Raw genomic sequence first — 24,460 nt, 5'->3', positions numbered from 1 at the left:
ATTCCTGCACATAGGAATTTTACTGCTTACAATGAGTAACTGGAAAAAATTATGCATATTTTCTGAGGGGAAGATTTTTAAGTTTCTGGAACTTCAGGCTTCTTTTTAAAGGTGGTTATAGCTTTAAAGGTGCTTACAGCTGTACTAATACATTCTTGTCCACAAGAATGCAAAAATTACCATGTATCTTAGAGTTGGTAATGAAATAATTAAGCCTGCTTATATGTTTTGTGTATATAAACATATATCAATATACAGGATGGAAAAATTTTTAAAAATAGCAACCACATTCAGAAATGTATGTACCAAGTTAGCCATCTAAAGAGGTATTTTTATTCCAAATGCATAAAAGATTGGTACAAGAGTAGTGGCTGCTCTCTTGTCAAAGTGACCTTTACATTTTCTTTGAGGTGTTTTAACCTTCCTGCTAAAATTAGGATTAACTCTTGAATTCACAGGATGTAAATAAAGGCTGGTTTTGTTTTATTTTTGCTTCTAAGGAGTAGCAAAATGACAGAGCAGTAAGTGACTTCACTAGAATGGAGGACTCCTTTAAGTGCCTGCTAGCCAGAAAAACCAAAATGCTTCATATCTCCTGCATCTATGAGGCATATATACGTATATGCGTTGATTTTGTGTAATTCGCTGTAGCACAGTTTTAATACTGTGCAAGATGAGATATTTTTGTGAACACGGCACAGGATATTGAAAACAACACTGAACTACTCTAAGCTGTGATCCACTATGAGTGCAATCGTGCTTTTGTGGAAATACTGTAACAGAAAAGTAGCCCTGAGCTAATTCATGGTTCAGGTTCCCATGGGTTGTTCCTTTTATCAGAAATGCTACTAGTTCCTTTATCTTAAATCCCTGCACTGCTTGGCAGGCACATCTGCATGGAAAAAGTCAGGATCCAAGAGTACCTCGAGACAAAAAGCGTCCATGGATAATGTGGAGGTATCTGAGCAATTATTTCCAAGGAATAATATGAATGAAGTGAAGGTTAAACACACTAAAAATAGTATTTTATGGAAAATAGGTGGAGTAGATTATCACCTAATAATAGATTAAAAATTTTAGGGAGCACCTGGATTGTGCTCCTAATATAAATAATTCACATTGCTGAAAAAGTCCAACAAAGTCCAGTCTGAGCTCTGCCTTTAGTCATTGCTCGCACCTCCCAAAAATTCTGTGCTATGGTACCAGGCAATTATGTCTGAGGCACAGTGAAAACACATCCTTAAACAACTCAAAATACCACATACACTTCTTTTTCCCCAGAATGATACCAATTCTCATAGATAATGTTAGAAACAAACCCCTGTCTTTATGCAGGGCTATTTATTAATAGAGCCCCTGAATTTCCATGACATTCAGAGACGCAATGTGGTGCTGTTTCAATGCAAGACTTAAATATCAAACAATCAAATATAGAAAAAGAAACCATATGCAGAAGCAGAAAATCTTAATACCAACTAATGTGCATGCATGTATGCTCATATATTAAATTTTTTTCACCATCTCTCTCCAGCTTTTATACTTGAGATACTTTGCATCATTTGAAATTATTTCCAAATCTGGATTTAAATTGTCCTCACAATTCTTTTCCAAACTCAATTTCTTTTCATCTCTGATGTCAGAATAAAATAAAGAAACAAGACTAAGAAAAGAAGATGGAAAGTAATAACAGACTCGCACATTGTAGACCTGGGCATCCTGATAGACCCCAAGTCAAACATAAACCAGAAACGTGCCTTTGCAGTATAGGAGGCCAATGATATCCTGGGATGCATTAGACAGAGTACTGCCAGCAGGATGAGGGAAGTGATCCTTTTCCTCTCCACTCAGCACTGGTTATACCACACTTGGACATGATAGAATGCTCTCACAGCTAGGTCTGTTTAGCTTGGAGAAGTGAAAGCTCAGAGGGGATCTTATTAATAAATTGAAATATATCTGAAGAGAGGGTGCAAAGAGGACAGTTAAGCAAATTTCAGTGGTTCCCAGTGAGACAGTGGACATTAACTGAAGCACAGGAAGTTTCCACTAAGCACCAGGGAACAAATTCTTTACTGGCAGGGGTGTCTGAGCACTGGCACAGGTTGCCCAGGGAGGCTGTGAAATCTCCATCCTTGGTGATACTTGAGAGCCACCTGGACATGATTCTGGGGGACCAGGTCTAGAGTGGTTACACCAGATGACTGGACTTTCCTATCAGCTCAACCATTCCATGATTTTGTGATTATGAGTAAGTACCACATGGCAGCCCAGACAGACAGCCAGATCATTTGGGTCCTTATGGAAATATGGTTTTTTACAGTCTTTTCCATCTTCCACCTCTGAAAGTTAGTAACTGCCATGATGCAACGTTCTGCCACTTGTCTGCTTCCCCAGGAGTTCCAAATGACTAATTAATGAACTATCCCTCACAACAACATGTGACTTTTTTTTTTGTGAGCCAGAGGGTCAAGGTTGAAGGTACTGCAGCTTTTTGTGAACTTTGCAGCCTTGCACTGAAGTTGCAAGGCTACAGCTTCACATATATTATCATCCTACAGCTTCAAAAATATAATCTCCATCTCCTGCATGGTCTAGAGTTCAACATAACTTAGAAGCAACACAGAATTAATCTGAGTCTCCTGCATTTAGAGTGCTGATGTCTGGAGTACTGATTCTAAGTAAACTTGATACTGAAAGTCAAGTATGACCCATTTCTGTGCTTAAAATAATATTGAATCTTTGAGCTCCTATACAAGAGAGACCATAGGGATATATTAGAAGAAAGACATCTTGAGTTGTCAGTAGTGAAGCTTCAGGGTAGAGAAAATGTATTATTAGCTTGATTCTAGAGGCATCCAAGCCCTCCCTTGCTCTTGCTAACAGTAATAGTGAGCTGAGCAAACTTTACTGAGAGTGATGGCTAAAAGTACCATTCTATGAGATGAGCAGTTCTCAGGTTTGAAGATGCTGATGGAGGTTACAAAATATGTCTGTAAACATTCTCTTACTATACCAAAATCCTTTCAACATTATTGTAGAATAAGGGGGGGGGAAATTGATGCTATTTTTTTTTTCAGAAACTCTTGAAAAACCAGTTGTGTTATGTTGTTTTAAAAAGAGTTGTGTTACGTTTTTTTAAAAACACTAAGTAGTGAATATTTTGACTAATTAATGTGGATTTCACCTTTTGGCAAGTGATTTCACTGAATTAAATGAATAACAAAACCGAAATAAGAAAGGGATAAAAAGATTGATGATGTGGATGTCACTAAAAGGTGACATTGAGAGTACAACAGAGGAAGGGTAATCTTATCCTTTGGTATGGTCTGGAGTTTACACAATCATTAAGGATATAATCAAAAGCTCACAAAAAAATTGCAATTTGCTTTCACTGGCCTTGGATAAACAGCCTATTCTCTTTGTGCTGTTTAAGAATCTCTTCTCATTTGAGGGCAATATGATAGTTACAAACAAGGTTGTTCAAGGTGATAGCAAAAAGGGGATTAGCATGCCAACTTATCTCCACTCCCCACACAGATGGGGCCAGAGGCATCAATCATTTCTGATAAGATGTTCATATCATATTGACACAGACATAAAATGTGTATCAATGAAAGAAAATCTCAACAGGCTCCATCTTACTGAAGTGCTGCCTTGAAATTTTCCCACTAATAGTACTGCTACTTGGAAAAAAAGAAAATGGTTTAGAATGCTGCATAAGAACTATGGGTCATGTTACAGATTTAAGAATTTCTGCAGCAGTATGTTGGCATAAGACAGAGGCAAAAACTCTACATTAATGTAAAGGTCAGCAAAGCGAATGGCACTCTGAGCGGGAGATGATGCAGCATTTTATGCATACTTCTAAATCCCAAGAACAGGGGCCACAGTCTGAACTGAACAAATGTAGGCAGCAGCCTTGACACCTTCCATTCCCTTTTTCGTAACACCCTTCCCAGTTTTGCTGGTGTTTTCAAAATTCTCCTGAAAAAAACCCAGGCAAGATCTCTAGATGGTAATGTGCAACATGTATTAATACATTCTTATGGCATCTACCCTGGAAAGGTGGAAATTTCAGAGGACATGAGGATAACTTGATTTTTTGAACACAGTCATCTGGTAAATGTTTCCCTTGGACTTTTTGGCTTGCAGAATATTCTTACAGCAACAAATATAGTTAACACAGCCTCAGTGAATAATGTATATCATCTAGAAAACAGTTAAGCTCTTATTTTGTCCCTTGCCGCTTGTTAAACTGATTCTATTAAAAACTAATAAGTGAGATCTTTCCAGGATCTGATAAGAAAAAAAAATCAATATTTTTTTGATTAAATGATTGGTATTCTTAGAGCTCCCGTGTAAATGGGCCCCCTGGCTATACTAAGGTCATCACTGCTGAAAAGAATGCTGTATTGAGTAGCTGATATTAGTACATGTGAACAGAAAGCATAGACTGCCATCATCCTCTTTTACTTCTCTGAAAAAGTGCCACTGCAAAATTTGTAACTGCATAACCACTTGAAGTATTTATCATTGGTTTTTTAAGTGTGATCTTACTGCTGAAAGAGAACTTTGTTTCTGACTTCTGTTTGGGTAAGAGAAAAAGATATCCCCAAAGCCAGCAATCATCACCACACACTATTCAGTACTCTAAATGCTGGGACTGTATATATTCACCTTCATTTTCCAAGGAATAGAAAAACTTCTAAAATTTCACAAATGGCCACACAGTACAACTGATTTATAAACAAGCTAATAAAGAACATCAGAACACAGGATTGTTGCAGTGTGCTGAAATGTTGCAAACAGATGTCCAGGATTTTTTGAGCAGTAAAAATGGCCTATCTCTTACCTAAAGTTATTGTTTCTCATTGTTTGCACTCAGGGTTCTTTGAACTCTGAAATTGTTTCTGCAATGTGATTGTAGTAGAAACAATTATGTCCCAAAGCACAGCAGTTACTGTGTAAAACACAAAGTTACTCTGCTTTACAGAACTTACCCCCATTCAAACAATGATCCTGTAATATCCATCTTATATAAACTATTTTATGATCTACATGATCAAGTTGAATTAGGTGCTTTTGAAGACAACCTTCCAATCATCTCCACATTTTGATTCACAAGCCAGAGCTATGAATCCAAACTAGAACATATGCTGCTGCCACTCAACCACAGATTGAGTCCACAGGAAAATCCTTAAAACATTTACACGTTTACATTGGGTCTGGCATGAACTGCTGCTCTACAAATCCACACCTACTGGCTGGCACTACTTGCATAAGTAAACAGCACTCTTAGACTTTCAAATTGTTGATTTGCTTACCACAAAATTAGATAATACAAAAGCAAATCTTCAAGGCTCTATACATACACAACTGGTAAGTCCTTCTGATTTTGCTTTTCTCAAGCATTTGTGCAGCATGCCTGATTCCAGAACAGATTTTATAAAAGCATTTCTTTAACAACATGAATACCAGTACAGATCCAGAGAGAGTATGTTTGAGCTCATATACTTTAGGAAGAACTCCAAGTAGACAGTAAAAGCTCAGCACTGGCCAGAAAAATAGGATTGAACTAAAAGACAAACAAATCTCATGAGATGTGACCATGGACCTCCTTCATTTTCCAGCTACAGTAACAGCGCCTCTCTACAACTGCATATGCTAAAATACTTCCTTTAGGATTCTATACTAGTGAAATTAGTTCTAAAATTTAAGTGTCATCATTATTGTATTTTACTTTCTTAAAGAACCAAAAATATCCAAGGAACACACAAACTGGGCTTCTGACCTTAACAGAAATAAAAGAGGAACAGAAACATATGGTTAGAAGACAAAACTGCACATAAACCAAAGAATTTTACTGGAACAAGCCATATGGTTGCATCATGTTAAAGCAGTGCCACTCACACTTGCTCTACCCCACTCAGGGGCTATTACTGTTCTAGGAAAGGAAACTGCAAAGTAGCAGGAAGGGGAGACAAATGGAACATGATACAAAAACACACCAGGGAAAAGTCTAGGAACCATCAGGGGCTGACTTGAGCTGTTTATTGTTAATATAAGCGATAGCAAAAATTATTCCTAGCAGCTAGTTTAGCCAAAAAATATGGATATATACATATGCATACAGATCAAGTGAAATTAGCATGCACCAATTAAGTAGAAAATGAATGACTTACAACTGTAGCCTTAATAAGCATAAGCATGTCATGACTCAGATTTAACTGCTTGACTTAAATACTGACAGTTTTTGTACTTCCATAGAAGTAGAATAGTCACATGCAAAAAAAGCCTTTTAGAGGGGGAAGGCACACATTAGACAATTATTTTAATATAGGAACAGTCTGGAAAATAATATTTATTATTATTGTTTATTAGCAGCAACAATAAAGTCATAGATAAACCTGGTTTTTATTATTACCCCAAACTTAATACAACAGGACTGCCATTATTGTGGATGCCAACATATTTAGAATCAGTTATTTTTAACAGCGATTTCCAGCAACCAAAGAAAAGTCTGGAGAAAAGTACAATCTCTTCCTGTCCCAAACAAATGAAAAATTATCCCAAAAGAGTATTAACCTCTAGATTAGTGAAGCTGATAGAAAACCATTCCTATTGCCCAAAGTGGGTGCTGATCTCACTAAGTTAGGTGTAAGCAAGGCATAACAACTCTTACCAACTCAGCGAAATCTTTAGATACAAAGTCTGAAAATAAAAAACCTTGAAGCATCACTGATTATTTCTGACACTATCTGATACCAGATTTCTGCTCTGGGGAAGTTACTTATGCCTTTCAAAATCAGTTTTTCACATCTCATGAAAAACCTATTATCTAATTCTCAGTACATATTGGAAAAATTATGAGCATTTATACATGCTGTAAAGATGAAAAAGATATTTAATTGAGAGTAGTCTAGCTATAAATATACTTAATTTTTCTTTTATTCATAGAATCATTGAATGGTTTGGTTTGCAGCACACCATAAAGATCATCTAACGATGATCTATTCAAAACACTAAAGGAATACTAAGACACATTATCAAAACCAGAATAACTGTTAAATTATTTTATGGCTTTAATTTTCATCTTTTTACTTATTTTAAAAGGTGCTACCCTAAAAATGCCCTGGTAGGTCCCACAATGAGAGCATCAATGTTTATGTTTAAGTAGGAGAATATTACTTAACCATATACATTGTCTACCACAACATATCTGCTATATTTAAACTAAAAAAAAAAAATACAACAAATAGTGAAAGACAGTAAATTTGTACATATATATATTTATCATTTATTTTTGATCTGACTTCCCCAAATCCTTTGCAAATATTTAAGAACAAATTCAGAGTGCTTTTTCCTATAGATTGCACCCTTAAGGGCTGATGTCAAAAACTCAGATAACTAATATTGAGAATTTATATCCTGTATGATTTCAATATCAACTCTTTCTGAACTTGAAGCCTCAAATTTTACTGAGATCTAAAGTAGTGAAACAGAAAACAAAAAATAAATAGGATAGATTCACATCAAAATTACTTCAGGGTACATTGAGCAGCTCCTTAATCAATACCATCTATGGACCCTAAGGAGCTATCCAAAATGCCCTGAAGAAGATGCAGACATTTCCCCAGCTGAATTGCTTTCTAGGTTGTGTTGACTATAACTAGCAGCTAGTTACTGGAGATGCAATTCACACAAAGATCTTAAGTTTAGATGCCTTTGGGTCTGGATTCCCATCCTAAAGTCCACTGATTCATCATGAAACACTCTGAAATCAGACAAAAAAGAAAGCATTGGTCTATATCTTAATCATCTATGTCTTAATCATTTATTGTGACTGCAGAAAGATACATCCATCTACACAGATTCCAGAGGTGATGCTGGAGGTCTGCTCCTCCCCCTGCCATCCACCTGAAGACATACTTGTACCTCATTTCAGGACTAATTCATGTCTAGTGAGGCACAGCTACTCAGAGAAACAAAAGATAAAGAAGAGGAGCAAATTCTGAATTTAAATATAAAGCATTTTGGGGATTTTCCAAAATTTATTTTTAAATAAAGAGGAACAAAAGTTCAGTGTAGGTGAAGAATAGACATATATCAGTAGGTGTGTTTTTTTCTTTAAGAGAAAAAAGATCCATGTCCAATTTCTCACTCTGCCTTTGAGTATTCAAACTAACACTTCCTATCTGCCAAAGAATCTGAACTGTCTCTTAAGCCACAGCAATCTATATTAAAATATTTTATCAACCATAAAAGGCATTAAAATTACTATTGTTCTCCTTTTCCTCATCTGCTTGCCTCTACAAAGACAAACAGTCCCAACATTGCATCATGTTAGAATCCACTTCTGCCAAGAATAATTACTAAATGTAATTCCTGTGGCAAAACATATGGGTCATTAGAATTAGAGAGAAGTTTTGTGCTGACATTCAGGTGCATCGCTTTCAATGTGATATCAAGTTTTTTTTCCACTTTGTACATCTGCATTCCTTTAATCTGTTCTTAGCAAGGAATGATACTATATTTCCTTTTTAGACACACGATTCTGGTCCTACTAAGCCAATGCAAGGACTGTTAACACACTGTGCTTTTTCCTCATACCTTGGTTTGCCTCAGTTGTTACAGAATGTTTTTTTTCAGAGAATCTATAACTGTACAACAAGAAAAGTTCCACTATCTTTCATTGCTCAGTGGATATTTTCTAAGTCTGATAATTTCTTAATATTGCACAAGAAAACTATAGTTTAAAAAGGGCTAAGGAAAATCCTATTAGTGTGCTGCAATACAAAGATTAGCTATCAAACCATACATTCCCTAGGTTATGAAGTACCTTCGTTTCACCTTACTTTCCAAAGCATCGACTTTTCCACAGGGTTTTTTCTTGCACTAGTCTGGACTGGAAATATTATTCCTTTTTGGAGAGACTTTGCTCACCTCAGTGTCTACAATTGCTATTCTGTTTACTGTGATACTTGAACAAATATTGCTGTTCAAACAGTTGAATGTATGATACTGATAACATAAAACCAACAAGAAAAAAAAAGCTGTGGAAAAAGATAAAGATATCTAATCAATCAAAGAAAGAAAGAGGCAATGTTTCTTCTAGTTCTCCAACAATCTTTTAAAGCTGCTATTTTAGTTGCATATACCTGAGGTTAGAAAAAATAAAATCAATTTATTAGAGATAGATATATTGATGCAGAGAGAGCTTACAATTGTAGGTCCACCTGAGAAGAAGCTAAGTTAGTTTTAAGAAATTGTATTATTAAAACTGAATTCTTTACTCTCTCCAACTGGACTCTTAAAGAGGCTACAGAGGCAACTTGCTTTATGTCAGTTTATACGAGGTAGACAATGAACACTCTATTATGCATTCAAACAGTCTTAAAATAAATGGGATTACCCATCTGAGGAAAGCTTGGTACACATACAGTGCTTGCAAAATTTAACATATGAAGCATCAAAGTCCAAATAAATACAGACCAAAAAATTCTAATAACATTAGCAATGGTTTGGAGAAATACATTTTAAGTCATTTATAGTCATATACTTCTATGTTTACCTGTGCTAGCAACAAGTTTCATCTGTTCTTTTCATTACATTATTCTACAGGACCAAAAACAGTGACTTGGGAAACCAATGGACAAATGACACAACCAGTTTCTGACAGCTCCTAAGGTGTAAGGATCTGTAGTACAGTACACACAGCTTTTGACCAGCACTTTTGCTGGAAATGGGCAGAAGAGTTAGAGTATCCAAGCTCCTCAACTCCACTGCTGCCGGTGGGCTTTGGCATCATTGCAGGGCATGAACTGTGGGGGTTGGGGACTCTGTCTCCTCTCATGCATCATCATCCTTCTGAGGGAGATTGTTCATGTCAGCATGCATCAGCAAGGCCTAAAGATCTCTGAAATATCCCACCCATTTGTATTGAATAAAAAATATACGTTGTACCACACTGTTGTGCACCACAGCCAGCCAGCTTTGGTTTAAGTCTGCAATAAAGCAGTCAAGTCACTTCCACATCCCGTCCAGAGAGACCATACAAGGATCCATCTTGGACAACTCTGCACTCCAGAGTTCATTCTGTGATACAGATATACCTTGCATTTAACTTGTTCTTGTGAAAGCTCTCTTAGGTTTAGCTTTCCCAGCATGTTGAAAAGTTTCTGTTTGTTTCTTGGGAGGGTTTTTTTGTTGTGCTTGTTGAGGGCTTTTCTGTTGCAGTATGGTATGTTTGTTTGAATTGCAGATGGTACAAACTACCTTCACAAAGCCTATCCTGTCATTCTCCCCATACCTTAGAAGGAAGTTTGGATTTGTAACAACACATTTCTTCAAGGTTTGCCAGTAATGGGATGAGGAAGTTCACAGCAGCTGAAAACAGATGCTGGAGTCAGGAATCAATAGCTAAAGGTCAGATCACAGCAAGAACGTGAGAAACAGCTCTAGAATTTGTGCTTTCATGTAACATGAAATCAAATCCATTTGCTTTCACACCACCACCACTGCCTTAACCTTGTTTTCAGCAATCCATATCACCCCAGATTGATTTCTGTCAAAGTCTGCAGCTCTCTCGTAAATCTATTACCTGCTGTGGCATTCACTGGAGTGAACACAAACAAGTCCTGATGCACATTTAATTCTCAGAAACTACAGGAAACTGAATTTTCATGACGACTGTCTGAAGTGCAGGCCAGAATGAAATGTCAGTATTTAACAGCTAACACTGTAACACTAGCTATGTATACATGATCTCACTAACTGTAAAAATTAATGTACTCAATATACTCTTCCTTCAAAGTACTGGTTACTTATTTTGCCTGCACTGCAAAGCACCAACATATTTTTGTCAAATTCAGCCCAACTTCCACGTAGTTCCCCAAACTCCTATTGCCATATTCAAGAAAACAGCTGTGGAAAGGATTCAGGCTGGAGAATTTCACGGAAAACTGCCTCCTGTGGGAGGGCCCCCAGGCTGGAGCAGAGAAAGAGTGTGAGGAGTCTTTCCCTGGAGGAGGAGGGAGTGGCAGAGACAGTGTGTGACCAACTGACCACAGCTCCAGTGCCCTGTACTGCCAGGGTGGACAAAGGAGAGACAATCAGGAATGAACTTGAGCACAGGAAGAAGAGAGAAGTGGGAAGATGTTTGCAGTTATGGGTTTATTTCTCATTATCATGATATGATTGTTAATAAATTCATTTTCCCCAGGTCAAGTCTGTTTTATCTGTGACGGTAATTGGCGAGCGATATCTCCCTGTCCTTATCTCAACCTGTGAGCCTTTTGTTCTATTTTCTGTCCCCTGTCCAGATGAGGAGGGGAGTGACAGGGTGGCTGTTGCTGGCTGGAGGCCAGGGTCAACCCACCACACCCATCAGCACTGCACAGCCATTTATTTAATGGTTCAGACTTCCTGGCATGTTCCTCAAATGGAACTTACTGAGCTCTTGCACTAACTGTGCTCTCCTCCTGTGCTCATATTTATTAAATGCACAGTGGCTTCACTACTAATCACTCCCATGTTTTCTCCCTCAGCCAGAATACTGAAAATAGAAGTAGACATTGAATATTTTAAAAATCAAAGGTTATCAGGTCTCTCACAGAGTTTAAACTCTAGGACAGATTGATTTTGACAGTTTCACTGAAGAACCAGCACTTTCTCAATAGAGAAGGCTCCTTTATAAAAAATATGCTTAAGTCACAACTAAGGGGAGCTCTCCAATTTCAAGTACCAAGGAGAATTTCTCTTATAAATATTACAGAGAAAACTAAATTTCAAAGTTTTGAATGTGCACTGACTAGGAGAGATGAAAATAGGGATACTGAAAAATTATCATTCTGTACCCATACATGTATATATACTTCTATACAAAAAAAAACAACTGGAAGTTGAAATAAACAAGGCAGATGTATACATTTTTGTAAACCTTAAATGACAGTACAAACCATTAGACATAACAACTGAATTTCAGAAGGAAGCAAGATATTGGCATGAAACAAAACCACCTTGACCTTGTTTCTAAATGTGGAATTTGTTACCTGGATCAAAATATATAGTATTTATTGTAAAACTTATGTAAAATCAGTATAAAACTTATGTAAAACTTCATAAAACTTATATAAAACTTATGTAAAAATTTAAATAGAAATCATATGGTACCTGATGGGTCGATTTTCTTTACTATCAAAGAGTGAAAAGATTACTTCCAGTTCTTCTCCCAGATTGGAGCACATTAAACTCTTCATCTGAACAAAAAGATGGTGGCTGCTAGCTGGTACTGGTGTGTCTTTTTTTCGATGACGATGTTCCATCTAAAAATACCACAAAAACAGTGACCAGTTTGAGACAATTATAAAAGTCTCAAAACAAAAAGAGGTAAAATATGTAATGTAGAACTACTTTCTTATTCCAAATTAGTATTTTTTTTAAATTTAATACTAACTTGTATTTTTCCTTTCTCTTTTTTTCCCTTTGCATCTGAGAAGGAAAACACAGGGAATTTACTTTTCCAGTGTTACACTTCATCATAGTTATCTCTAGGTGAAAAACAATCTCTAGAAGTTTGGTTTTTTTTACTCTGAAAGTGTGGAGCCACTTTAAAGTTTTGTGCTATAACAACACAGTATTTCTTAGCTGGTTTAAACAGTTAATGATTTGGTATTCCACTATTCAAACACATTAAAAAATGCTTTTGCAGAATACTAAATACCAGTATTATAAACTGGGGAAAAGCAATCATACCCTCATTTTATGATCTCTGGCAAACTGCTTTGTACAAGCTAATAAATTGTCTTGATTTGACATTACACTTTATACCTTCTGCATTTTAGTTACCCATTAAGAGAAGGACAATATTAAGCTGTAATATCCCTCTCTTACGTTGTAACAAAAATAATTTTAAACAGCAATCTTTCTAAGCTACATAGTCTTCATACTGAAGTTGTCTTTTTTTCCCTCTTTTTACTTTTCAAAGTTCACTCCATGAGTGCCATTACTAGTTTTCTGGGTTATTTTTCCTCTGTATGTTTCTTATTTTAATTAATGGTTCCTCACCATATTTCATCTAGTGCTTCAACAGGATTCCATAATATTACTTATCACTTTGAAATTGCTAAAAGGTATACTGGTTCTAGCACAAAGAATTCACTATTAGGCTTGACACTACAAGTCAAAAATACAAGTAAAAAAAAACTTGGAAATTATTACAAAAATACATAATTATTTCAGATCCACAAAAAATTGTAGCAATTATGTTTTTGGGGGACTTGTACTTAAATACAAAATTTACAATAAATAAAATTCAGCTTAAATACAAGCTTAGTCTTAAGCACATAAGGCTCAGAACTGTGTATCTGTAACAGCTGCAGTACTTAAATATGAGCCAAAGCCAATGTAAATGAATTGGCAAGTTTTCTTAGACCTTGCTGGAGATTTAATCAGAATGAGAAATATTAGTGCTGGTTTTAGTAAATCAAGATGGGCTTTTACACCCAAAGGAAAGCTTTCTTATGCAATTTAACTGCTATTTACATTAATATATTAGAAAGTACCAAGAGCCCAGTATGATTAATTGTGACAATATTATACCATTATTATATTTCCACAAGCTTATCTAGACAGGCTCGTAAGCCAGGTACAGCTCTAATGATAAAGAGTCCCATAAGCTTTTATTGATGATTAAATTCATATTAACACAATTTTAAAGGTATATCAGAAACCAAAACTTTTAACAAATAACATTTAAGCTAAGCATGTGTGCACAGACAAATTTGATATCAAATCAAGGAATTGCATACAGATGTAGAGATGACATAGCTGTTCAAAAACTTCTTTCCTTGTAGTAAAACTCATTACATTATGAAATGCCAATTTATTGGATCAAAAAGGGTACTTTTGGTTAAATAGAAGAGTACTATCAAATGACATACTATCAGTATGTCATTTGGTAGCAAAAGTACCAAACACTACATTCACCTACCAGCCTGTAGAGCTCTGTAATGCTGATCTCTTCAGGATCCACCATAGCATATTCTTTTCTTGGAACTAAGTCGAGTCCCAGTTGTCTGTATGAGAAATGGAATAACAGTAAGTAGCTTCTGCTTTCAAAAGAAACAAATTAACTCTCCATGTGTTTGCTGTTTATTCCAATAAACAATGCCTACGTTAATTGGTACTCTAGAATTAGTTGGCTTTGGTTTTATTTTGATGTATTTCCACCATTCACATTTGACTCATTCCCTTTCTCCACTTTGCAACATTAATACAATGTTTGCCCACAATTTTTAAATGTTTCACAAAGTGGACATTGTGCAATGGACATTGTCCTTCGTAATATTGTGAGCATTTCAGTGCGAGCACACTGGTACTGTCAATTTGAATAACAACCACAGAAAGGAAGATAAAAAGAAAATCCCTCAAATGCCAAAACATCAGCTTATTTTCACTTTGGAGTGGATGGTGTCAAAGATGCTTGCCTGTATCCCCTGAACAAAATACAGAAAAGAGCTTGAATCAACAGGAATACAATTTCTTTTCAGCACAGCAGCAAGCAATAATAATGTTTTAGAATGCATAAGGACACAAAGGCAGTCATGCTGAATTTAGGAAAATTCAAAAGATTTTAAAGTTTTTCAAAAATATGTTTTAAAGAGCAGGAACTCTCCATGTCAAAAACCTTCCCAATTAACTCCTTTCATTTACTGCAAAATTCTAAGCAGACAGGTAATCATACACATTTAGTCACAACTCTTTTATTCTGTTAGGTATTTATGCTTTCAGACAGCTGTAGCAACCCTGGAAATTCAGTTAATTCTACTCCTGAATATTGCTTCCTTTAGTTAGCATTTATCTGTACAACATATGCTAAAGGAGAGGCACTGGAAACAGCACCTAAATGCCAAAAGGTGTTTTAACCATTTTCTTGCTAAAAAAAAAAAAAGTAAGATAATACAATTTGTGTAAGCTCATTTCAGTTGTTTAGACTAAAGAAAGATGCAGAGCACAGTAGCTGGATGTATGTTAGAGATGCCCAAGTAGGAACTAAATTGTGTGACCAAGTTAAAAAAGAAGCTATGTCAACCAACATCGTTTCAGTTAGAACACAAAGCTCTGCTGAATGCATCATCCAGGCATCATGTGTATTAAAAAGATATAAAATGCTGCTTCAGATATTTCAATGCAATTGGAATAAGTACTATCTTATCTTATAGATAGTACTACTGCTACATAAATTACACTGATATAAAAAAGCAGAATAAAACAATAAGCCACTTTTCACTGTTAAAACGTAGTGGATAGAAAAACAATGAAGGAGAAAGTCCATTGGAAAAAAAAGTAACAAATATTAGAAATTTGTTCTTCATTTCAACATTCTACAATCAGCCTAAAGAGCTGGCTGTTACAGTTTTATCACATTTGATTAATGTGCATTCACTCACTCGTTGCCCCAGTCCAGACGAGCAGTGATGTGCCGCTTGACGTCCTTCATGCGGTCGTGGGTGAGATGGCCAACAAGGACCTGCCTCCGCAGGTCCAGGATTTCATTCATGATGTGCCACAGCCGGTGAAAGAGATCCCCCTCATTCCTCTGGGAGATAAAAACATGATTGCCCCTGCATCACCTGATAGTCAGGATAGCAGCTTATAAACTGATAATCCTAATAAAAACATACATGATGAGGAAATTAGGAAAACCCCCTTTTCCCCTTAGTCTTTTGTTCCCCATCACACTGCGACCATTTTACCTGCATGTGAATATAAATATGTGCATATAAATGTGTGCATATAAAATAATTTCAGAACTGCCACAGACTTTGTCTATGCACCACACCCATCCCAATATTCCAGTCCAACTCCTTGTGTCTCTCTCACATTAACCTAATCTATTGTACACGACAGATATGACAAAAATTCAACAAAAACCGTTCGTGTGTTGCACGACACGGCATTGTTTGATTCCAAGAGTATGTTCATTCTGTGCTGCTGTCTCATCCAAACTGAATATATCATGTGTATTTCAAAACTATTTGAACTCATACACATAAAGGACAGAAAAAGCAATAGCTCTGAGCATTCAAACTCTGAACCACAGGGTTAATTTGTTTAACTTTCCCTTGCATTGATATAACTCTACACACTACCACCTAATCATAAATAAATAGTATCACACAGACAGAATCTTGTCCAGACAGTTCTTCTTTATCTAACTGTGAAGTAGGAGAAATTATGTGAATATGACTGCTTTGAAACCACATCCTCCTACTCTAATTATATACCAGCTATGGGCATAACAATTTCCCATAAATAAGCCTCTCTTCTGGAAGAATCTATTAACTCTTCCTTCACTAATTCTTAGTTTTGCATAGTTTTTTTTTTTTTTGAGAACCTTTAGTTTGAGAAAATTACTACAACCTTCATCTAAGTAATTCATCACACAAAGTTGAAAGAACACTCCTGTTAAGGTTTGTTCTGTTAATTCAAAAACCTTAAGTCCATTTCCCTTTTCCTTCTTCCTATGAGTAAAAGGCATAAAAATAAAGTTCAGCTACTTCTGTTGCATAAGTTAAACCTAAAATTCATTAAGAAGTACCATTACTCTCCATCAACTTTTATATTCCAAGCACTCTGAAAAATCACCATTTGATAAATCTGCTCTTTTTACTACACATTCATTCACTTCATAAGCTCACTAAAAGGGCATTAATTTTCTGTTTGTCTTGGCTTTCTGTCTTGAAGGGAAGAAAAGCAGGGTAATTTTGAACATGCAATAACAACAGCAGTGAAGAAAAACGTTGCCCAAAAGAGAAAAAACTGCTGTAACAACAAGAGGGAAATATGAACAAGTAAAAGAAAACCAAGGGAGAAAAGGTCATAGAAAGAGCTCTTGAATTAGAAACAAGAGACAAAAAGGACTTTGTAGGAACATTATAGAGAGCTATACTGACAGTATGTTTTCACAATTTTCCATCAGACACTAGTATATAGAGCTTTCATTTCTGCAGTCAAAAAACCAAATTGAATAAAAAGTAATTCAGGTGCATCTTCAGTCCTGGTATCTGATAAGTTCTACTGAAGTATATTATTATTATTTATGTGACTACAAGAGACATGCTAATAACACTAAAATGAGATTTCAAGATATTTGTAAGCCAATTAAAAACAAACTGAATATTTTTGTTTTTTTCTGAAATATATCCTTAACTAAACCAGACCATCTAAACAACAGTGCACCTTTTGAGATGACATTAAGTCAAAGCAATATTATTCAGGGTACTTACCACATAGAGTTGTTTCCACATTGTTCCCCAGTCTCTTAGAGTTGATGTCATTTCTGTAATAACAGAATCTTCTGTTGGAATAACCATTTCAAATTGTCTGTAACATGCAGAAGAACACATGATATTGCACAAGCATTACTAATCCCATTGCAGTTACTAATATGTAGATTTCCTACTGCCAACAGTGATGTCTGTCAACCTACATGAGTGCTCCTTCACACCATGACACTTTTTATTTGTAGATTTATTGAGTCCCCATGGAACAACTTTGGGTGCAAATAGTTAAATCCCCATGCAAAGTCTTGGCACTAGAGAACTCAAGGTGAGTTTTTTTTACTATGAGATAAGCATATAAAAATCGACTTTCACAGCAGAATAAATCCCATAGTTTCCAAAGGGATCTTGACACTTCAGCTTTTCATGCCTGGGTTACTTTTTCCATGATATCTTGTCTCTCTTACTAAATTAACATAACAATGTGACAGCTCTTGGCCATGATGTGCAGCAGGGAACATGGCCTGAATGGGAAACTAACTAACAAAGGAAACAGATGCAACAAAGATTGAAATCCATGGAAATACTGTCATGGTGTCCACTAACAAAAATTATTCTGTCTTTAAACTTTATTTTATTGTGATGGTTCACAATTCTGTTTCACTGAACCTTCAGTTTAAGCAGCAATTGTAAAAGGAAAAAAGGATCCTAGGGCATGACAAACCACACGTGGCTGTAACTTCATAGTGGACAACAGGGAATTTAACAGTAATGTGGGGACATTTTCACCTGTGAGAATGAAACTTGTTATAATATTATTACAGTCTTCATCATTATTTCTGCCCATCATGAATAATGGATCTCCAACACACTCATTTATGCTCCCAAAACAAAGGTCACTTCATGTTCAGGCATCCATCCATTATGAGAAATGTTTCTACTTAAACAGTTTTCAGACTGTTTTGTATAGTTCTCTATGCATAAATCCAAATAAAGGATAAAATATGAACAATTACAAATTAAATTAAACTGTGAAAAAGATTGTTATGATCACTGACATTTTTTTTAAGTTAAGTTTTAAATTTTTAGAAGTGATACCGTCAAGGTATCAAGTTTTGTACATTAAAAAAATCAGGTTTTTTTAAGTCAGACAACTTGAATTCTAAAACAAAATTTAAAACCTAATATTAAACAATGACTCTGGTTTTTATCAACTATTCTAAATGTGAAAAAACAACAGCTGTTGTCAAAAATAAATACTGTCTCTCCATCACCTGAAGAAAAGGAAAATGTTTCTCTATTCATTTACAGGTTTAGCAAGATTTTTTGCCTTTAAACTGGTACATTTTTTTTTACACTTTTTTTGTAAAATGGCAACTGGTGGAGCTACTGCCCTCAAAGAAAACAGCTAATCTTAAACAGCGGGTTAAAAGACAGCTCATGTACAGAATAATTTCTTCAAATTAAGGCAATGGCATTTTAAAGAAAAACTTTACATAATTGTTTCCCCTTTTCTCTAGACAATACAGAATGATACTCCTAATTGCATTCAGTGTCTTTTTTGGATACAGCATTCCAATTTTATGACCATGCAGGAGTATCAGATTAGCTAAAGACAACCATTTCAAATCCTCTGGCAGTCAGCTGAAGATATCATAACGCAACTAAATTATTTACTTTATAAGCAAAAGATTTTTGGTACAAGTAACTGACCATGTTTAAATATTTGAAATCAGAACATTTCACACATACCCTTTGTTCTTAACACATGCATTCTTCAAGTGAATGTAGTTAGATGGAAATATGCCCTGAAAAATAAAAAAAGTTTAGGTACATGAGTTTGGCATTCCATTTAATATAATTCTATATGCAAATGCATGCTGAATTCAAAGTTCTCAAAATAATTAACAAAAAACACACCCAAGGAAAGAATGCAATAAATACTCAGTATTGTTCTAACAGGAACTAAAATGCCATATTTGGTAGAGTTTAAAAAATTCAACACTTCAGAAAATTAGAAGATAAACTCATGTAGAACATGCAGAAGATTGTTTGAGAGCTCCCTTATGGCAGACTGTTTTATTCATTATTTCCACCTTGATAAGGAACACACCAGCTGTGGGGGATAATGTCTTATCAACTGCATCTTAAAAATAAGGATTTTCAGGCAGGGATTTTTAAAATTAAGCAGAATAAATGAAGTTAACAATATCCAATAAAAATAAAGTCAAGTAAACAAAGGAAATCAAAATGGAGTCTAGTTGGGTGGCTACTCTGCCTGCAGGGCACAGGAAGGTGTTGGTAGATGCCCACCACAGGGCCTGTGTCTGCAGGAGCAGCCCCTTCCCAGCTGTTTAGGGCTGCCCAGCATTCTGGTGAGCACTCAGCATCGCTGCAACAGTCCCACTGCTCTAACAGCACACTGCTCTGAACAAATCTGAATGAGCAGAGTGTAGCAAGTCAGCTCCAAGCCCCTGGCTGGGAAGATAATACACTACAGCTCATGCAGTGAGAGGAAATTCATACGTGGTCTCTCTGTAACAAGCACAGCTGCATACAGCTTTCCTTTGTGATGATGGTGTCCCATTTTCTTTCCACACAACCTTTTGACCTTCAACAAAACCAAATCTGCTGTGTAGAGGCAACTACCCTTCAAAATGCTGCTCCTCCTCTGTAATGCAAAGCAGTTGAGGGGAGCATCTCCCAAGGACAGCAGGACATACAGCCCTGCAGGGGCAGCAATGTGTCAGGGATGCAGATGCACACCAGCTGCCACAGAGACTTCTTCCAGTGTCAAAGCTGGCAGAATAACAAGGGAAGACTCTTGACAGAGCAACACCAATAACAAGAGGAGGTACAAGGTGCTCTTATGATTTTACTTTTGGAGAGACTCCCTTCAAAAATCCAAATCACAAAGCTGTTTGCATTCTGACTAGGAAAACAGAGAATATATATCTCATCTCTTCACACATCAAGTCATGTTTAGAAAACCTATTCATAACTTCCATCACACATTTGACAGACCACAAGGCAAGACTGACAGCAAGCATGTGGTGAGAATTGCAACAAAAGACACAGAAGATGCAATAACAAACCCCAACTGCTCATGTCTTATAAATCAAACTGTAATATACATAAATGAGGTCAAAGTAGTAAATATCAAATTAGACTCTGTGGCTAAATTTATTGTTTGAATCGACCTTTGTATAAAGAAAGGAAATTTATGTGATTAGAGACCACAAGCCTTGGCACAAAAGGCCAATAACTTGATATAAGCCCCTAGAAACTTTTCAAAATTATTGTGTGTGGCTTTTTGCAGCCGAAGAATCTTGAAAATAGGACAGAAAATAGAAGAGCGAAGCTTACAATGCAGGTTGAAGGATGAACAGACAATTTAAGATCTTTCTTTCCCATGAAAAACAAAATCTGTATAATCCCAGAGGCAAGACAACAGGAAAGGTTAAGAAAATAGAAAAACAAAAAAGACAAGTAAAGCTTAAACATACAACATTATCAGACACTGAAATAAAAATTTCAGTAACTTTTCATGTCTGAATGCAGAAGAAATAAATCAGTGAAGTCTGGTTTAGAATACTATGTTACTATGGAAACCAAAGACTACACATCAAAGAAAACCAAAATGAACCATATATTTTACATGGCAACACATATGTTTTATTCAATTGATAGTCTGCATGGGGCTCCTACAAACTAGCTGTTTCCACTGGCTTCTCTAAATTAATTTGTAGCTTCAATAAAAACAGGCACAGTTTAACCAACTTTTCTGACAGTTTTTACAATTTTTATTCTCAGTAGTCTTTTCCCTTCAACTCAGCTTCCTCTGAGTGGAAAACCTAAAATTTAGAAATGAAAGAAAATTCACCACAGCCCTGGATTTGTAAAGTACATACATAAAAGCATTTCAAAAGGGTAATCCATGTCCAAATCTAATTAAAGTAGTACCAATAATATACTTAACACTAAACTATGGTTTTCTTTTAAGAGTAAATATCATACACTTACAAGCAGATTATTAACTTTTAAAAAGTAAATATATATTTTTGCCCAAGAATGCAAAACTTCAATTGACCTTTACCTTAAGATTGGGGTTTTTTAAGGCAAATCCTCTGTACCACCCTGTGAAGAAAGCACATTTTGCTTTTTAAAGAGTGCAAATCATTTATATATGTAAAACAGATTTCATCTTTCCCTTTTGGACAGATATGACAATTCCAGAATGCTGTCAGACTATATTAGTTTAAAAGATTTTCCATACAGTGAAAGGTATTTCATTTAAACCAGTGAAAGGTATTTCATTTAAATCAGTTCATATTTGGATGACTTCATTCACACAACTTCACACATTTAACCCTAAATGTTTCTAACAATGTAACCCCGGTCAATTCTGCATTGGCCACCACAATGCTCAAAACAGAAATAGTTTCTTACTAACTCAAAACATTTAAAAATCATTTCTGGACTTGAGGTTCTACATCTACCAACCACAATGCTATTTAAAACTCATAATATACCTGATTCAACAGAATAGACCCTATGCCTTCTAAAAGAACATTTCTTACAAGGTTAACCGCATATAACCCTGCAACAATATTACAAAAAAATCCCAAAAACCAACAAAACAAATAAAATAAAATCAATGTGTTGATTTTTTAGATGTTAGGGAGGCAGATTATGAAAAGAAAATGCAACTTTATTTCTCTGACACTAGCAACAGACATTTGCTTAAATTATATTTGCCTTCTCTAATGCAAAGCAGACGAGAATGTTTCCACTGCTTTAAGACTTTAAGTTGTGACTTTGAATTAATTTGAAAATGTCTTGATGGCAGCCAGGTTTCCCTCAGAAATACCAAGAAAGCAGAAGAATCATGAGAGACTTCCTTTCTGTTATAACTCTTATCCTCCATAAATGTTTATTAAACAGAAAGATTAATTAAAAGTTAGCGTACTGCAAATTAATTATTATAGGGATTAGAGCTCGCTGGAACTAAAAAATTAAGAGGCCAAAATGTATCATTGACTGACTTCAAAAATGTGCTACTTTAAGAAAATAAATGAATATTAATGGAGTTCAAGCCATCAATACACAAAACTTAATTATCACTGGAATCACCTGTGGACTCACCATCGCATTTCTCTAATATTTGAACGGTGTCTCCAATCTCCAGTGATAGGCCATGTGGGACTGTCCCTCGAAAACCAGCAATTACTGAAAAATATAATATGCTTCAATTATCCACAGCATTAAAATATAAATTCTTCCTATTGTTAACAAAATAGCATATTACCATGAGAAGTTACATGTTTGATAAAACAGGCTTACTCAAATTTAACAAGCTGTGAAAAAAGTCAAAAGAAAGAATAATTAAGCCACTTTTACAAGCAGAAAAATTAAAACACAGGACTCAGAAATAAACCTTATGACACATGAATGGAAAGCTTGTACTGGAGAACACTATTAACTAGTGTAAGTACCCCAAAGGACAGAAAGTGTTTTATTCCAAATGCTTACACTAACACGCATCAGACCTCAGAATTTTGCGAGCTGAAAGTGCCAATATGTGCCAATATTTTTGTTGCCATCCATACCACTCACAGGCCATGAAAAGAAAACCTTATTTCACATTTGCTTAATGGATGCTATAGACCCAGCAGTCCATAAAATCCCAAATGTGAGGAAATGGTTGGGGGTGGAGACCACTAGAGCATGTTGTTACTCCAATACATCAAGTGCACACTAAGCTTCCCCTGCAGCTTCACCAAAGCCACTGAAGGGAGGTCATGAGCTCAGGCTGGGACAAGAGCTACAGAAATGGAGCTGGAGACACAACAAAACATCCACCGGAGCAGTGATGTTCCCAAATATTTACAATGGCCAAATATTAAGTCTTATATTGTTAGTTCTAAAACAACAGACTGCTATTTTTTTCTCTCTGAATCAAAACAGAGTACCCAAAAGCCACTCAAAGAGCTCATTCCTAAAAATGCTAAAAATCCATTTACATGCTAGATAGCCATTCAGCTATTCAATCCTTTTCTTTCTGTACTTAAAATGCTGAATTAAAATATTGCCTAATTCAGGCCACGAGACCAAGCAAGAGCGCTTTTGATTCTCGGTACCGTAATCTTCCTTCGGAGCTGAATTTTCAAGTGGAAGAGGAAAACAGCCTATCCACCAGGGTATGATGCACAAAAAAACTTTGCAGCCTAACAGCAGTCTTACTGCTGTCAAGCATCTAGACAGGAAACCCCAAACCTCATAGCAAAAAAAGAAACCCCACTAACTGAGAGGCACGACGAGAAAACTTCACATATAAAAGCCAAAAGGATGTGCACATACGCAAGGACATATATACGCTCTTGCCTGCTGTTGGAGGTCTACCCTGCCACAAGCAGACACTGCACTCAAACACAACATAACCTGTCATCCTCCATCTGTGCCTGCCACGCTGTTCATCAAAGGCAGCAGGAGAGGTTAGCTGTCAGCAACCACAGAAACTGAAAATTTATTTGTGAGTCTTTGGAAGAAAGTTCAGGATTTTAAGAGTAGGCACAAAAAGTACTTTTTTTGCCAAATCCTTCTTCAGAATCTGAAGATTTCAAAACTCATTGTATTCCCTCATCATTTCACTGATGAGAAAATCTTCACTGTGATTAACCCACAGTCTTTATCCCTGAAAAAATCCTATGGATTTTTTTTTTGACTGTCCAAGCCCTGGACAGTCTCTAAAAGTTTGGCACGAGACCAGTATTTACAGTATTGATCCTCCTCAAGAATGTGTATTGAATCAATCTCTTTTTTTGTCTTGGTGCTACTCCCAATTTTCAAGTTTTTTACATGGAACTGAATACCGTGAGATATGCAGCATGAAATAAAAAGCTGCTTTGGTTCCACACCATGATCAAGTGCACCACTTGCAGTAGCTTAGTAGCAAGACAGCATTAGTACAGTGAGAAAATTTAAGAGCTAAAAAAACCCCAAGATTTTTTCAATTAATTATTTTACAAAGATCTGAAAATTAAAACAGTTTATTAACTATGTAGAAATAAAAAATAAGAAGCAAACTCCCTGAATATCAATGCAATGTACATCTAAATTCTAGTGTGGCACTGGAATAACAGAAGTCACTCTGGTCACCTTTCTAGTTGGAAAGACTC

General features: G+C 35.9%; 1 protein-coding gene across 2 annotated transcripts in view; it reads right to left on the bottom strand.

Annotated features, from left to right (window-relative positions):
- The window catches only part of DOCK4 (dedicator of cytokinesis 4), a 223,333-nt gene that overhangs the window by 120,317 nt on the left and 78,556 nt on the right, over nucleotides 1-24,460 (bottom strand). For both annotated transcript variants that reach the window (XM_084206500.1, XM_084206501.1), the window contains exons 2-8: nucleotides 22,428-22,511; nucleotides 21,379-21,419; nucleotides 19,035-19,090; nucleotides 17,289-17,385; nucleotides 15,450-15,598; nucleotides 13,991-14,075; nucleotides 12,172-12,323 (exon numbers count right to left, since the gene is read on the bottom strand). In XM_084206500.1, the coding sequence (XP_084062626.1) occupies nucleotides 12,172-12,323; nucleotides 13,991-14,075; nucleotides 15,450-15,598; nucleotides 17,289-17,385; nucleotides 19,035-19,090; nucleotides 21,379-21,419; nucleotides 22,428-22,511 (664 nt within the window). The remainder of the gene's footprint in view (nucleotides 1-12,171; nucleotides 12,324-13,990; nucleotides 14,076-15,449; nucleotides 15,599-17,288; nucleotides 17,386-19,034; nucleotides 19,091-21,378; nucleotides 21,420-22,427; nucleotides 22,512-24,460) is intronic.

This window comes from Fringilla coelebs (assembly GCF_963513975.1).
Source record: "Fringilla coelebs genome assembly, chromosome: 5".
NCBI lineage: Eukaryota > Metazoa > Chordata > Aves > Passeriformes > Fringillidae > Fringilla > Fringilla coelebs.
Note: the sequence above shows the minus strand (reverse complement) of the source record. Positions and strands in the feature narration are given on the sequence as shown.